Source organism: Phragmites australis, chromosome 9 (genome assembly GCF_958298935.1).
Source record: "Phragmites australis chromosome 9, lpPhrAust1.1, whole genome shotgun sequence".
Classification (NCBI taxonomy): Eukaryota; Viridiplantae; Streptophyta; class Magnoliopsida; order Poales; family Poaceae; genus Phragmites; species Phragmites australis.
The window spans coordinates 36,145,771-36,161,191 of NC_084929.1; the positions used below are offsets into that span (position 1 = coordinate 36,145,771).

Consider the following 15,421-nt stretch of genomic DNA (forward strand, 5'->3'; position numbering starts at 1 on the left):
TCGAGCCTACCTGCTGCCCTATTCTTCTACGATCAAGGGAAGAGAAAAAAAAAGTCTTACAAATAAGCCTTTGAACCTTTGTTGGCGCACAATTGCGTGACTACGCTGTCACGGTGACTATTCCCAGAAGTAAATCAAGACTATCACAAAACTATACCTTTAAATAACAGTTTCAGAGAACTGCAGTTTTTTAAAAATTTATTCAGAGAAAAGAGAAAAACCAGCCTGTTCACAAGGTCGAAACCCAATTTTAACGAGATAAAATTCTCATCACACATAAATAACTTGACGACCTACCATCGTCAAGCATGACATTGTTGCCAGTTGCCGCTGCCATTATTGGCTGCAAAATCTATCACAAAAAAGAGAAGGTAAACTTACTTTTCACATATTGCTGTAAGCACCTGGATGGACACAGGTAACATGTTTTGTTTTTAATCATACAAAAGAAGAAATCATATGCTGCGGCATGAGTTTCCAGGTCAGCAGAAGTGCAGAAGCGATCCAGGTAGTCGAGTGACGATGGTAAATTGTCCAGTAATATATAGTAGAGCAACAAAAAAATTTAATCAAGTACCAAGATTTGCTTTTACTTCGTTGTCCCAGACATAACACTTGCTCTTGCAAGGTGGGCCGCACCGAGGAGATTGAGATGAAGATAACGAAGTACTAAAATGTAAAGACGCATTTTTGCATTCACTAACTTGAAGTTAAACATACAGGACTATACAAAAGATAAATAATCCTGAGTTTCTGAATCTAGAAGCACGGATCTCCTACCAAAAATATACAGCCGGGCCCAGGTTTTTGGGTTACAATCCAACAAGAAAAAAAGTTTGCCGTTGCAAGAACCACCTCCAGCTATCTATATTTTAGAATGCAACATATCCCAACTTCAAAATTAAGTTGGGACCTAAAATGGCACAGAAAAAATATCTACCTGACATTAAGGTGAGTACAATTAGTTCCAAGTTAAATTAAGAGCACTATCGTCCACAGCTTCCATAGCAAGGACACCTAGCAAGAGATGAAAGATCAAAAGATCAGCAAACGAAATACCCCTCACATCAGCTCTTGCTGCAATGAATATAATAGCTAATGACACGCCCCATGTTCCTAGTTCCTACATACTCATCAAGCTCCAAAGTCCAAACATGTTTCTAGGCGGGGTCAGCTATTTAGCCAACTTGCATAGCAGAAAGCCCTCCGCCTTTTGCCCAAATGAGGTATTAGACCCATCCCTTAAATTTACATGACGCTTGACTATGACAGAAAACAACATTACAACAGTACCTTGATGTCTGAGCAGATTGAAGGAAAACTACAAATGGTTTCAATATTTCAAATTTACGGCTCCAAATCCTAACATGCCCCTCTACGCAATGAAGAACAATAGTGCCTTAATGCACAAGTAAATAATGGAAAATCATAATGGTTTCAAAATTTTAACCTATATCTACAAACCCTGATATAACCCTCTACTTTCAACTGATAAACAGCAGACCTTGATGTCCGAGTAAGACAGAAAAAATAAACGGTCTCAAAATTTACCTTTTATCTTGGAACCTTCTCTCTAAATGGACATACCAAATTACAGCTAAAAGAAATAAAAACTGTTGCCAACAAGTCAGGAAAGTGAATACCTGTACAGTAAGTTTACACTGGAACGAAGGGTTGCTATCTGAAAACGACCAATCCAGATTAATTAATGATCAGCCTGGCCCAGAATTTGAAGGAGCATATACACTGCCTTGAACAACTGGTCTCTGCTGATGCTGAGACTGCAATTGCTGCCTAGCTTGCTGGTTCCACTGGACACCAACACCTTGGCCATGCATAGGAAAAGCACCTGAAATTTGCCTTTGCAGCACATCTTGGCTAGATGATGGCAATAATGTTTCATTCCCAAAAGTATCTTTAGGAGAGCTAAACACCTTAGATGATCAGGTAACTGAAGCCAGATTATGTGATGTTTCACGCTTCTGCTGGTTCAGAGATGAAAGTACAGGGCTGCCTGAATCTGTACTCCGTGGAATAGATGTTGTTGGAACCATCAGATTGTGTTGGACCTGGTCGATATGTGAGTCTGTCCTACATTCAGAGTTCATTTGGCGGTTTTGTTGCATCATTGTTCTTTGGGTGCTGTTCTGTGACGGATTGATCTGCCTTTGCTGCTGCTGTGAGGTCAATGTCAACTTAGAATGAAGTGGAGGTTGTTGCGAAGCTAACAGGGTTGGACTCGAAGAACCTGACATCAAGCCTTGGTTACCAATATCTGGCAACTGATTTGGTGACTGAGGAAATGATGTGTATACTTTAGGTTGATTCACAGGTTGAGGCATTGACGGAGTTGGTACTGAATTAGCAGGGGGGAATCCTTTGTCATGTTGCATCAGTTTTTTTGTCAGGCATGTGTTTCTTTGAAGGCGTCGAAACAGCATTGGTTGGCGTGCTGTCAACTGGAGGAGTCTGAGGCATTAGCATGTTTCCTCGTCCTAAGCTCTTCATAAGCTTAGCTTGTTGACTACCTTGATACCTTTGTTGTTGATTTTGTCTAGACTGATGTTGACCTTGTTGTTTCTTCTGCTTCTGTAGTGTAGTACTGGCAGGTTGATTAGGAGATGAAGAGCTAGCTGGTGTATTTTGTGCAGCTTGCTGTCGCTGATGCTGTGGTTGTGAACAAGGGACTGGATTGACTGCAGAGGCTTGGTTATGCTGCAGAATCTGTGAACCACTCTGCACACTGGGTACTGCACTTGCTCCAGAAAGATCACTATGCTGTTGAGGCACCATATGTTGTTGCATTTGTCTTTCTTTAGCCAAGCTCATAGCACATGCCTGCTGTTGTGGGCTCGAACTGGTTCCTTGAATCTGAGAATGGTCCGAATTTCCAAACATGTGCGATGATTGTGGCATCTGATGTCGCCTTTGGGGTTGCTGAACAGGTGAAGCTGCAACGTTGGAGAATGATGGATTCATGCTGCTAAAATGGATGGCTTCGCTACTTCCCAATGAACCCTGCATGTGGAAATCTGGCATCCGCCTATGCTCTTCCATACTCTGACCAGGCTACAAGAAAGAAAATATACCATCAGCAACACCACTAATTTTTCATTAAGGACTGATGCTCTTTAAGCATAGTAGTTGTTATGATTTGAAACCAGACTCACATGAACCATAGTTGAGTTCATGAGTTCAAGTGGCACAACAAACGAAACTAATCCGTCTCTAGAAACGTTAGATGCCATTTCAGAATGTGGGCATACTTTTAAAACTTTGATGACTAATACACACAAAAATAATTAGAAGATTGTTCGAATGAAATAAAATCAGGAAACGAAACCTCAAACAGAGAAAGTGAACAACAATGTTATCTCAAAAGAACAGGAAGAGTAAATTGCTAGAGAAACCACATAGCTTGCAAACCAACATGCTCTCCAACATCCTTTTGGTTGCGTTGCATATTACATCACTACCAACCACTTGTTTCCTCCGAAAAATATTAGAAAGACATAAGCAACTTTTTGGTTTGTATACATACAGCCAGTAAATTTTGTGCAATAATAAATAACAAGTCACACCCTTGAACCTGAACATAAAATGACACACCCATTGCTTGCAGATGCCAGTGAAGACAGTAGTTAAAAGTACAACTTAAAAGTATCACCAGTTTCATGCATTTTGGGCAATTTTTAGAAATATATGAAAGGTAAACAGGAACTCACAGTCACGCGAAGTCTCTGCATAGGATCATGTGGCTTCAAGATTGAATTTCCAGGGCTAGGTATGGCTCCAGGATGGACATCTACTGCACTTGGCACACCTTGCTCACCGTGGAGTAACAGATTTCCAGATGAAACCACATTTAGCATTCCTGGGGAACTAATCCTTGGAAAGCCTGCCTTGGCAGCAGGCATACCTCGATTTAGTCCTGCCATTATTCCCATACCATGGGCACCAGGCATCATACGAGGACCACGATCAACCCCACCAGGAAACACTCCAGGAACAGAACCTCCAGGTTGCTGAAGATTTTTGCCGTTGACCATCTGGTTATACTGAATCTTCGTTTGCTCATCACCCTGTAAAGAGGTAGGTCTAGGAACACCACATTTCTGAGCATCCCTATAGGAGAAATGACACATAGAACAACATTATAGATGAACTTTACAACGTAGTCCATTTAACACCTCTAGGAAGAATACTTGATCATTTACCTAGGAGTCTTCAATGTTGAAGGTGACGGCAAATTGCTGCCCAGAATCATACCAGGAGACCCTGGTAACCTGGAATTCAGATTTGTAGTAGTAGGACCAACAGAACCCTGATGGTTTGGCAGCGTTAACCCATTTGTATGAGAACCCGGATACACACTACCAGGTGTAATTGCATCCAGGTTTGGACTTATTGCATCACAAAGATCAAGTGGCCTATTAAAGTTTAGACATCAACATAAATACGAGGGTTAGATGCTGGTTAATGGGTGCAGGGTAATAACAGGAACTAACTAAACATCATATATGAAGGTAAAATAGTTCAAAGCGGTAATCACATACGTCAAAGCGCCCCCAGGTAAGTTGTTCGTACATGCTTGTGAAAGTGTGATAACATGAGAACTGTGCGGTTGTATGATAGGCTTGAGCTCCTGGCTATTACCCTTCATGACAAGAAAATGCAAGAAAGACATAACTGTAAGATATAGTAGGAAAAGAAAAAAAGTATTCTTCCCATTTTGCTGCAAACTAGCAATATAGCTAAAAGAAGCAAAAGAAAAAAGAACTGGTTTGCAGTAGCACCCGAAGGGGTGAAAACGGGTCAGATATTTCCTGCCCGCCCGCCCACCCGAAGGGGTTCAGATAGCATGTTCGAGCGAAAAATCAGATATCCAGGAATCTTTTCAGATATCGGAGTTGGATAGTTGTATCGGATTTGGATGTAGGGAGCCAAATATCTGTCAGATATCGGATATCTAAGAATAAAATAGGATACATCCAACGACTATTCGAGCCTATCTTCTGGAGCTTGTAACTTTATCATACGGAGTCGAATGGAGACAATCTTAATATGAAAATTGTAGCTCTCGACGAGATCTACAAGTTTATAGTTGATTTTTTTTTTTCATTTGAGGTTGTTAATATATCCAAATAATTAAATCAGTCAGTATATTAGGCACACGTAACTTCTCCGATTTTGCTCTAACATAACTCCTTCCATAGGAGTATATTGTTGATTTGCTTGTTGGACCTCTAATGTAGTTGAGTTTTAGACACGTGGAATGATCGAACAATCATAACATATGCAATATATATGATTGTTGCTTTTACTCAATGTCTGAAGAAATAATCGTGACCGACATTGTCTGCATCTGACTTGTCACATATTTGATCCGTATCGATCCATATTCATGACTGAAACTATCCGCATCTGTATCTACATCTGACACCATCCGTGTCCGGCTTCGACTCCGATGAAAAAGGATATAGTGATATCCGTCCGTATCCGATCCAATTACACCCCTAAGAGTGACAGAAGGAAGATCGAGGTTGTGGTTGCAAGGATAAGGACCTGGGTTCATGGCTTTCTGCAAACTTTTCCCATTGCCTATCAAGACTATTTCTTAAAGTTCGTCGTAATTTTATTCGTGCCCCGTGTGGTGCAAGTAGAACTGTGTTTGACTCAGTGTAGCGAGCTGGTATCCCCAGCAGTTCTATGTACTGGTAAAAAACCTTATTACCCTTCAGTAAAGGCAGGTAGAAACCTTGTTCTGAAGAAATTATATAGCATAAGAATTGCACATGCATAAATAGCTACTTGAACCTTGAAACACCAAGGTACATAGACATGCATGGCTCTAAAAATTGATATAATCGAGTGTGTAATAAGCAGTAAATTTCACCCCAAAAAAAAATCTTGCGAGCCATACTAAAAAATTCCCACAAAACTATCCATGAATAGGAGCGCGTGGAAGTGAGCATCTATAAGCCAGAACCATGACTTAGGCTATATGTCACATTTTACCGTTATTACTATTACTATATTTACTATTAATAATACCTTTTTAGTTTCTTTTTAATTTTCTTTTTTTCATCCTTTTTGTTGGGTCTTGTTGGGTTTCATCTCTAGCCTACCCTAACTTGTTTGGGACTAAAAGACTTTGTTGTTGTTGTTGTAGTAGTTGTTGTTGTTGGGCCATACTAAAAACAAATGTGCAGCAAGATTCACAAATCCTCCATTATAAATATAATGTGAAAGTTACAAAGCAGTTACATTATATACTACCAACAAATCAAGTCAACAAAAGATCTTGCAAAATAAGAGAAAAAAAATAACCTGTCTACGTCTGGAATGCACTTGTTGCATGAGTAGTATAATTTTTTCAAAATGTGCCTTAAGGTTCTCTTCCTTGAATGGCCCTTGCAGTCGCTCAAATAATTGCCTTGCACTACCCTGATAGACATATGTATACCGATGTTAAGAGATTCAAAGTGTCCAATGTGTATTCTCCAAATAAGTGTCCTCTACTGCAATGGTGTTGATGAAATGAAACAGCATTCGATTAAAAATGAAAGTATAGCAGGGGCTAAATGGAAGGCTCAACATCACATTTGTGTGAGTTGCACCCCGCACGCATGCCACACAGTAAAAGATACCCATAAAACAAGGTAGTGGGAGAGCATGCCTTTGGGATGCCCGGTAATGAGTTATGATAGTGCTGAGATGAACCAGAGTCTTCTGCACTGTCAGCACCGTCACCAGAATTTCTATCTACGAGAACCTTGTGGCGCTCCTTGCATTCTTTAGGTTGCCTATGTACAGACTGCATACATAAAAATAAAAAGCAAGCTCAAATTCAATTTGGGAAAAGACAAATAGTAACCGAGATTATTATGAAAAATTAATACCACAGGAAAACATTAAAGTACCAAAAAAAGTAGCAAACAGGGGCCATATAACAGAACGAAACATACTAAGCATGCTATATACCTACAACAAAAAAATATCCTGAACCCAGGCATTGGAAAGAAATCAAGTTCACACTGCATGTTTAAAAGATATGAGAGAACATATTGTATAGCAAACGATTTTATTACAGACATAAAAAATACCTTGAACTGCACAATGCTATTAATTGCATCGCTAATTAGCTCCCAGTTTTGACCCATGTCATGAACAAGGACAACAAGAGCCTGAAATATTACATTTATGTCATTACCACAAATCATAGTTGAGAACTAATATATCACTTCAAGCACAGAGGAACCTGATCCTCGAATCTTGACCATCCACCAGCAGAAGCCATCTGCCATAAGCATAAAACATTTTGATAAGCATGTGCTGTCCATAATATATGATGCTTGAATGTATAAAATATCAGCACAACTTTAATAGAAGCAATTCCAATCACTCTGATGCTATAATCCAGCCACACACCCACAAACGAAAACAAAACAAAAGGGAGAAAAAGAAAAGTCTCAAGAATGTGTCCAAAATTCATCCACCAACACTTCCAGGACCGATTACACTACGCTCTGAAGTATGACTATATGAAATGTGTTAAGTAGCATCTATCTGGTGCTCCCCATATATAAATAGAAAATTATGGATCATCAGCTGTTAAAAAAGAAAAGTCCCTAACTTTAGACCACAGATGAGGGTGTTATGAACCTGCTTTGCTCGATAAAATGCACCAATTCCACCAATAAGGAGCCATAAAAAGTAAGTCAAGGTGGAAGTAAAATTTCCAAACATAATATAGTCTTACCCTAGACAATCCACTGGTTTCCTTACCAATTCTTTTCCAAATGGTTCCTTGTTTTCTCATAACACAACTATAAGCTACTGCCTCTTCCTTCCTGATTAACCTGAGTTGAGCCTGACTAGACCGGCCAAGAACACACACATCAACAGGAGTAGCTTACTGGTGTATAGTAGTAGTAAGAGGACTACAGCAAATGGAACATCTAATTTCCATGATGTTGGTATAAGGAACAAATAAACGGGCAACACAGCTGATCAAAGGTTCAATTCAGTCTACATGACAGGGTTGCAAAGGTAATGTCGATGCCAACAAAGAGAAAAGCATATGATTGTAATGTAGAGAAATGATAATACCTTTGGTGCTTTGCATGTTCTGCCACGATCCCTATTAGCAATTATCTTTATAAATCTAGCAGGACTTGCCATGTTGCTCATCTGTGATGCGAAAGGAGAAGCTTCCTGTGAAATATCTATCCCTTGCTTCATCATTTTAAGCTTCTTAGAAGCATGTTGACCACCATTTGCAGCTACGGGTAAAATCAATACATAAGATGTTACGAGCTATTTGTGGTCTCCCAAATAACAACAAGAGCAACTAGTTGATTCTAGTATGACATTGACTGTGTGCACTCTATATAAACAAAGATGATGAAATTACCACTGTTTCCATTTGAATCACAATGCTGGATCTCTGATCTCTTCTTCAGATAATTCTTCTGAAAAGAAATTTTTAATATATATCAATGAGAACAAATGGAGGGTGCAAGGGTGGGGGTGGGGAGTGATTGAGACCTGCTCATATTTGGTAATCAAATTAACTTGCAGTCTCTGCTCGTACATCCGGCCCTGAAACTTTAGGAGAATAAATTTACTTTGAGAAAATAATGCAAACAGCAATAATGGGGAGCACCCAGGAAGCTTAAGGAATTAACCATTACAGCAGCTGGGGAACAGGAATTGGCTGCATTTTGAGCAGTCTTGTATCCCGGTTTCTTAAGCTTTTTCTTCTTGTTGGCTTTACTGCACACTTCAACACCATCATAGGGTAATTGTCTGTCAAAATCAACTGTGGATTCAAAATCCATGTTTCTCCACGGCAAGGACCCTCCATGCAATGAACTTTGATCGTCTTGGTAGGAGTTTGTGTCTCCACTTGAAACATCTGTCTTACTTGTGACTTGGGGTGATACACCAGCACCAGCATGAAATGGGCTTACAACTCGTTGCCTAGCGGCTGTGCGGATGCGCTTTGTAGGAATCATAAGGAAGGAACTAGATCTTTTGCCGTTCGATAACAATGGCCGGTTCCCTGACTTGCTTTCCAAGCATGGTTCATAAGGCACATCGGTACCTATTTCATATGGCCTTGCGCTGATAATCCTCTGATGCATTAGGTGTTTCTCCTTGTGACTCATTTTTGATAAGAAACCCCCATCATATGCTTCAGGCGATACATAAGCACATGTCTCACCTTCATCCTCATATGTATTATCCCCCGGGAAATCTGAACAAACAGTAAAGGCCTTAGCAAGAGTATGAAGTGCATAACAGTCTGGTAACAACATCATTTTTAAGGTACTGATAAATTATACCTGCAGCAGAAGCACACACAGCCGCCTCATAGTCATCCTTGAGTTCAGAATTGCCAATCTTCTGAAATTAGTAACTTTGGTAAGTAAATATGTTTAACAAAAGAAAATGTCAAAGCGGTGAATAGAAAAGTAAAGCAATGCTCCAATGCTGTTGAAGGTACTAAACTACTAACTAAAAAGTAAAGAAGTGCCCCAACACTGATGAAGGCAATGGCTAAAACTAAAAAGTAACGAAGGTCAGGAATCTTTCGTTCAGCATTCATGCCGTACAATGCCCAAAAAAGCACGGAATATGATAGCAAAACAAAGAATGCAGCAGCTCAGGATTATTTTTTATATAACATCAGAAACAACTAAAGACCTCAAAGGAAGTAAAGGGTTTGAGATTAATTGCATTTAAGTCCTTTGCATGATGCTCACACATATAACTGCCTGTCCATCTAGTGGTTCAACACTTTAACAGAACTCCTATAAGGAAAAAAACTAAAAGGAAGAAATAAACTATGATCAGTAGATCTTGGGAAGTGTACATAAAGCTTCTCTTCACCTTATGATACTCAAAAAGGGATTCCACTGACTCCCTGTATGCCAGCATTGCCCCAGGCGCTACTGTATAGAAGAGACTTTCCTGAAAATTAAGAAAAGAATCAGAAAACAATATTGTAGCTAATATTCATAAAAATACATAATGTTAGGATGATTTACTTCTGAAAGTTGATCAGACACTTTCAAGATGCCAAAGTCATTCAGCCTGTCAGGGGTAGGTGGTGCTTCAGCCAACACAAGAGAATCAGCTGTTCTACTGTTATATTCAAGAAATCGAACTGCATAATCCTGAATCTGTGACTGCTGAGGCTGCCTGAACTCTTCGGCTTCCAGTGATTCGTTGCCCTATACAACAAATACAGACCATTAACACATTACACATCAAAATCGAACAAAAAAAATTGTGTACCAGTTAAACTGCTAAAACATGATTTTGGGAGGGCAAGATGGTTACTGAAGAGTATTTTACTCAATTCTCGATTTTCTAATGATGCCTAACAGCCTAAGTGCCGAAACCCTTCATTCAATACATTGGCACTACAAAATATGAACACAAATGCAGCATGGCCCATGAGAAAAGGTTATGTGAGACTAGTTTCACACTTCAACTTACATGTTTTTTTTCAGCTTTGATTCCAAGAGGCTTTGTCTCCAGCATAGTTGAATTGTGTTCTTGCATCATTTTAGCTCTCCTGCCAGCAGTTTGTAAAGCCTCAGCTGAAAGCCAGAAACTCATGATACCCTTTGCAAGGCTTTTCATGATAGTTTTCTGCTTTCTCTGAATGCTTGCTTCTTCAAATTTGGCCCGACCATCAGAGGCGATCCAGTGGCACACTTGAGCCACAGCCACACTTTTCCAAAGACGCTCCTATTAAACAGAAACCATCAAATCACAAAGCATCCACGTAAGTGTTATAAAAAGACTGCCCATTAGCCAAGGATAGCAATCGAATAACGTATGTAACATCATTTCCCTCAAAAAAGAATGTATGTAACATCCCATGCGAGCATGAGGAAGAAATATGGAGATAACTTGAGAAAGTACCTGCATGAAATCATTCGCCATCCAAGCCATTTCCTCAAGGACAAAATCCCAGTGACCCTTTCTCCTCTTCTCTAAAGAAATATTACACAGGGGCTGTTCACCAGCTCTCTTCACATTCGCCTAAGAAAAATTATTTTCCTTCTTTTCAGAAACATGATTATACCAGAGAACATATATATATACATATATATTACACACACATTGTGTATCTATTATATACCCAGATGCACTGTAGTTCACTGTTACAACACCCTCTAGTTACGATCTCAAAAGCAGTATAGTTACGATCCACAAGATATGTCAGTTACTACAAATATATGATCGTAACTTGTTACCTTCTACAGTCGTAATTATGTGATTTTTTTTCATATGATCGTAACTTGCTCACCTCTATGTCCACCCTCAGTTACGATCTCACAAACAGTATAGCTACGACCATATATATTTGTAGTAACTGATTTATCTTGTGGATCGCAACTATACTGTTTTTGGGATCGTAACTATACTGTTTTTGGGTCAATTACGATCCCAAAAGCAATATAGTTGCGATTCATACGATAGGTCAGTTACAATCCCAAAAGTAGTATAGCTGCGATCCATAAGATAAGTCAGTTCCTACAAAAGCAGTATCATGTTGTAACTATATAACGATCCTAAAACTTTATCAAAATAATCTTCATGGATCTTATTTTGTTAAGCGTATTTTTTCAACAATATGCATCAAACAGATCAAAAATTGGATATGTGGTTCTAGAGATATTGCATTTCAACGATTCAAATCAATAAAAAGAATCTTTGTTGCATGCTCTGATGGGTGGTATTTGATGTGTACGTGGCATTAGCAGATTTGCTCTCTTGGTTTGTTGGCTCACGGAAGGCTCAGCTGGCTTGATCGGCTGTAGTGGCGTAACACAAGTCTGTTCCGCCTAGACGCAGAATAGACTTATTGTCTATTATGTGCCTATGCGCATTGTAGTTCACTGTTGCGTCGCCCCATGTTACAATCCTAAAAGCAGTATAGCTGCGATCCACAAGATATGTCAGTTACTATAAATATATATGGTCATAACTCGGTACCTTCTTCCGTCATAATTATGTACTTTTTGTCATGTGATCCTAACTTGTTTACCTCTGCGCACACCCTAGTTACGATCTTAAAAACAGTATAGTTACGATTCACAAGATATGTCAGTTGCGGTCTATATAGTTGTGATCGTCATAACTAACTATTTTCTTAGTCATAATTGATAGATAGGACAATATAGTTGTGATCGTAACTATCCATAAGATAGGTCAGTATAGTTGTGATCGTAACTGACTATTTTCTTAGTCGCAACTGATAGTTTTTTGAGTTGTAACTAGGAGTAGTGCAATAGTGAACTACAGTGCGCTTAACACACACATATATACATATATATATATACTAACCATACCTCTATAACACGAGCATTTCTAAGAATAGATTCTTCATAAGCCTTCTTTGCCATCTTGTTCAAGTTCTCCTCAGAATTTTTAATCTCACTCTCTGTGTTAGATTCATCATTTTTCAATGAAGGCATAACACCAGGCAAATGACTTTTAGGTAAATCAGCACCTACAGCAATAGGATGTGTGGAGTTAGAATCCCCAAGAAAACTGTTTTTCCTATCCAAAGCTGGATGTTCCTCAACATTCATATTGCGGTCAGAAGACGGGCACCCTGTATCATTCTGTGCAACTATTGCACTGTCACAAACTTTCATTTCATCTTTTGCATGAAGAATATTACTGGCTTCAGGTTGTACAGGATCAGATTTTTCCTTCAAAGAAGTAGGCCTGCTAAGCTTGAGAGCCTTGTCAGAATGTCTAACACTGTCTAGGTCTTCATGAGACTCTCCATCAATCTTCGTTGCAACCAGATTAATGTCCCCATCTGCATGATCATCAACAATACTCATCCTTCCTTCACCAGGTGGATCCACCACATATTTGTGTATATTAGAAGCTTCTACAGCGCAGACAGGAATATGGGCCAAACGTTTATCCAAGTGACCATTGTCAGCCTTCTCATCACCAGCACATGACTCTCTCTCATCATGTGTAGATGCACTAGAATAACATGGCCTTATAACAACTTCCACAGATGCAGCTTCCACAGAGATCTCACCACACCCAACAAGCAGACGGTTGCGATTTGCATCATTTAATGACACTTCTTTACCTTTACTATTATTGTCACCTTGCTTTACTTCATTCTTCACCACACAGTCACTTTCATGAATAGTTTGAATCCCATCCAACTCCATTGCTGCCTGATAATCAAAAGCTGTATTCTTTGGTGCATTGTCACAGTTTGATCCAGCCTGTTTTATACCTGAAACAGATAATACACCATGATCATCTGCATGCTTTTTCTGTACTAAAACTTTTTCTTCTTTTGGTTCAGAACCTTCAGGAGTCACAGAAGATTTAGTAGAAGCTACGTTTGCACTCTCCCTACTTGCCTTTGACCTGTTGCGCCGAACATATGCCTGGCTCTTCACTCCAAGGCGTGACAAACCAGAACCTTCAGATTTTTTTGCATTTTTGTGACCATCAGTGGGCAAGGACTGCTTGGGTTGAGCTGCATTTAATCTTTTGGTCCCTCTATTTACAATTTTCTCCTCTACAATGTCATTGTTATCTCCACCTAAAACCATAAGATTGTCTGCTGTGTTGGTTTCGCGGCACAGTGAACTTCCTGGTTTGTCGCTACTGTCAACTGAATCTCCATGAGGTGATGCAGTAAAACTACCTTTAGCTTCACTGCAACTGGAGGCAAACAAAAGGCTCCTAAGTGAAATTATGATAATGCTAACTTGATGCTACATCAGGAAGCAATCATTACCTTATCACATTTTGTTTGGCTATTTGATTTGTGAGAGAAGTGGAGTGAACACTGACTGTTGCTACATGAACAAATTTCAAATCCAATGGGTTGCCTCCCTGCAATAAACAGGAGTAAGTAGGTAAACCGAAAGAAGAAAATGCAATCTGAAGGATAACATGATGCAAGCATACTTTCTGTAGAAATTCCAACTCTCTCCTCCGTTCTTCACGAACATCATGCTCCTGCCTGAAGTTCATGAATCATAATATAAGCCCTCCAGCTCCGTACAAATCATCAGACAAAATGATCGGACGTACCTGAGCTCTTCCTGAACTTTCTCAATGGCCAGACTGCGGGGTGAAGATTTGGTACCAACCCCAACACCATAATCAACAATTCCAGCCATAGAGCAGGGCTCAGCATTCACCATTTAACAAATGCGAAAGCAGGCATTGCCTGCACATCACTGAAAGCAGAAGTTCATTGCTGACGACACCAACTAATCACTACAAGCAAAATCCCACAAAACAACACAGAAAAGATAGCGTGAATAAACCATGAGAAGAGAAGATGAAAGAACCACAGAAATGGTGTGGCACATTCACAGGTAGTGAAATTCGACTATCTATATCCAAGCAGAAAACAGCCAATGCTGCCAGCAGTATCCTATTCGATCAATGTTACACTACACTTGGGCATGTGGACAGTATATAAGAGCGCTGAGCGCATTTGTCTGTAGCTCGAAAACAGAGCACCGCAGTTCATCCCATTAGCATCAAAACGACGCAAAATGCATTAGAAGCCATCTTGGGAAGCAGGCGCCAGAGCCTCCCCTGACACTGGGTGCCCAGGCCCGAGCCTCCTATAACCATTGCCCACAGCACCCAACGCCCAGGTAGCCCTGGGGCACCTACGCGATGCCGAATGCGACCTAACCGAACATGGAAAGGAGGATGTCACGTACCTCGGGAGACCCGGCGCGCGGAGCTAGGGTTAGGGTTTGAAGCAGAGGAGGCCGGGCAGCTGCGGAGCGGGGTCGGAGGGGTTCATAGGGAAACCGAGAGAGTCCTCCGGAGGATTGTGCAGCGGAGGCGGTTCGAGAGGGGGCTGCCGGCGGGGGTCGGGGCGGGGCGCGGAAGCGGCAAGGAGCGCGAGGACAGGGAAGCAGTTCACGCCTGTGCGCGCGTTGCGTTGTTGTCCGTGGGTCCGTCTCGTCTCGCGGTCCGGTCTGACCCGATCGTCCTGCGGTGATGCTTCTAGATTTTTTTAAAAATAATATATTATTATTTTATTGAAAATTTGTAAAGATAATACCCAAAATCCAATACTTGCAGAATTAAGTACTCTAATCTTTACCGTTGGTTTATTTAATTTAATTCATCACAAAAATAGAAGGCTTACAGAAACTAGCTTGAATCCAAACCAAAGCCAGTCAAACACTACCCTACCTTCTACCTGCCAAACAGGCTCAAAAGACCAAACATTTCACACCCACGCCATTCTCCACAGCAAACGCCAAACGCACAACCCTCTCTTCATTATATGTGAAAAGCCAAGGTTTTCCATGATCCTCATTATCTCGTAGAAACCGGTAGAAACATTACAGCATCGATCAGGCTTCATCAGGAGACA

At 40.3% G+C, this 15,421-nt stretch overlaps 1 protein-coding gene across 1 annotated transcript; it reads right to left on the reverse strand.

Moving 5' to 3' along the window:
• Nucleotides 1–670: 670 nt before the first annotated feature.
• On the reverse strand, nucleotides 671–15,014 carry LOC133929541 (chromatin modification-related protein EAF1 B-like). Its single transcript, XM_062376342.1, has 24 exons — nucleotides 14,754–15,014; nucleotides 14,107–14,295; nucleotides 13,981–14,035; nucleotides 13,808–13,905; nucleotides 12,375–13,731; nucleotides 10,942–11,061; nucleotides 10,510–10,764; nucleotides 10,056–10,241; nucleotides 9,898–9,978; nucleotides 9,351–9,411; nucleotides 8,691–9,262; nucleotides 8,551–8,610; nucleotides 8,417–8,474; nucleotides 8,113–8,285; nucleotides 7,763–7,873; nucleotides 7,262–7,300; nucleotides 7,107–7,187; nucleotides 6,680–6,817; nucleotides 6,331–6,447; nucleotides 4,557–4,657; nucleotides 4,218–4,430; nucleotides 3,726–4,125; nucleotides 1,644–3,069; nucleotides 671–1,017 (listed from the first exon to the last, which is right to left on the reverse strand). Exons 2-23 carry the CDS (start codon nucleotides 14,217–14,219, stop codon nucleotides 2,383–2,385), a joined length of 5,076 nt encoding a protein of 1,691 aa, XP_062232326.1. The 5' UTR covers nucleotides 14,220–14,295; nucleotides 14,754–15,014; the 3' UTR covers nucleotides 671–1,017; nucleotides 1,644–2,382.
• Between the last annotated feature and the right edge of the window lie 407 nt (nucleotides 15,015–15,421).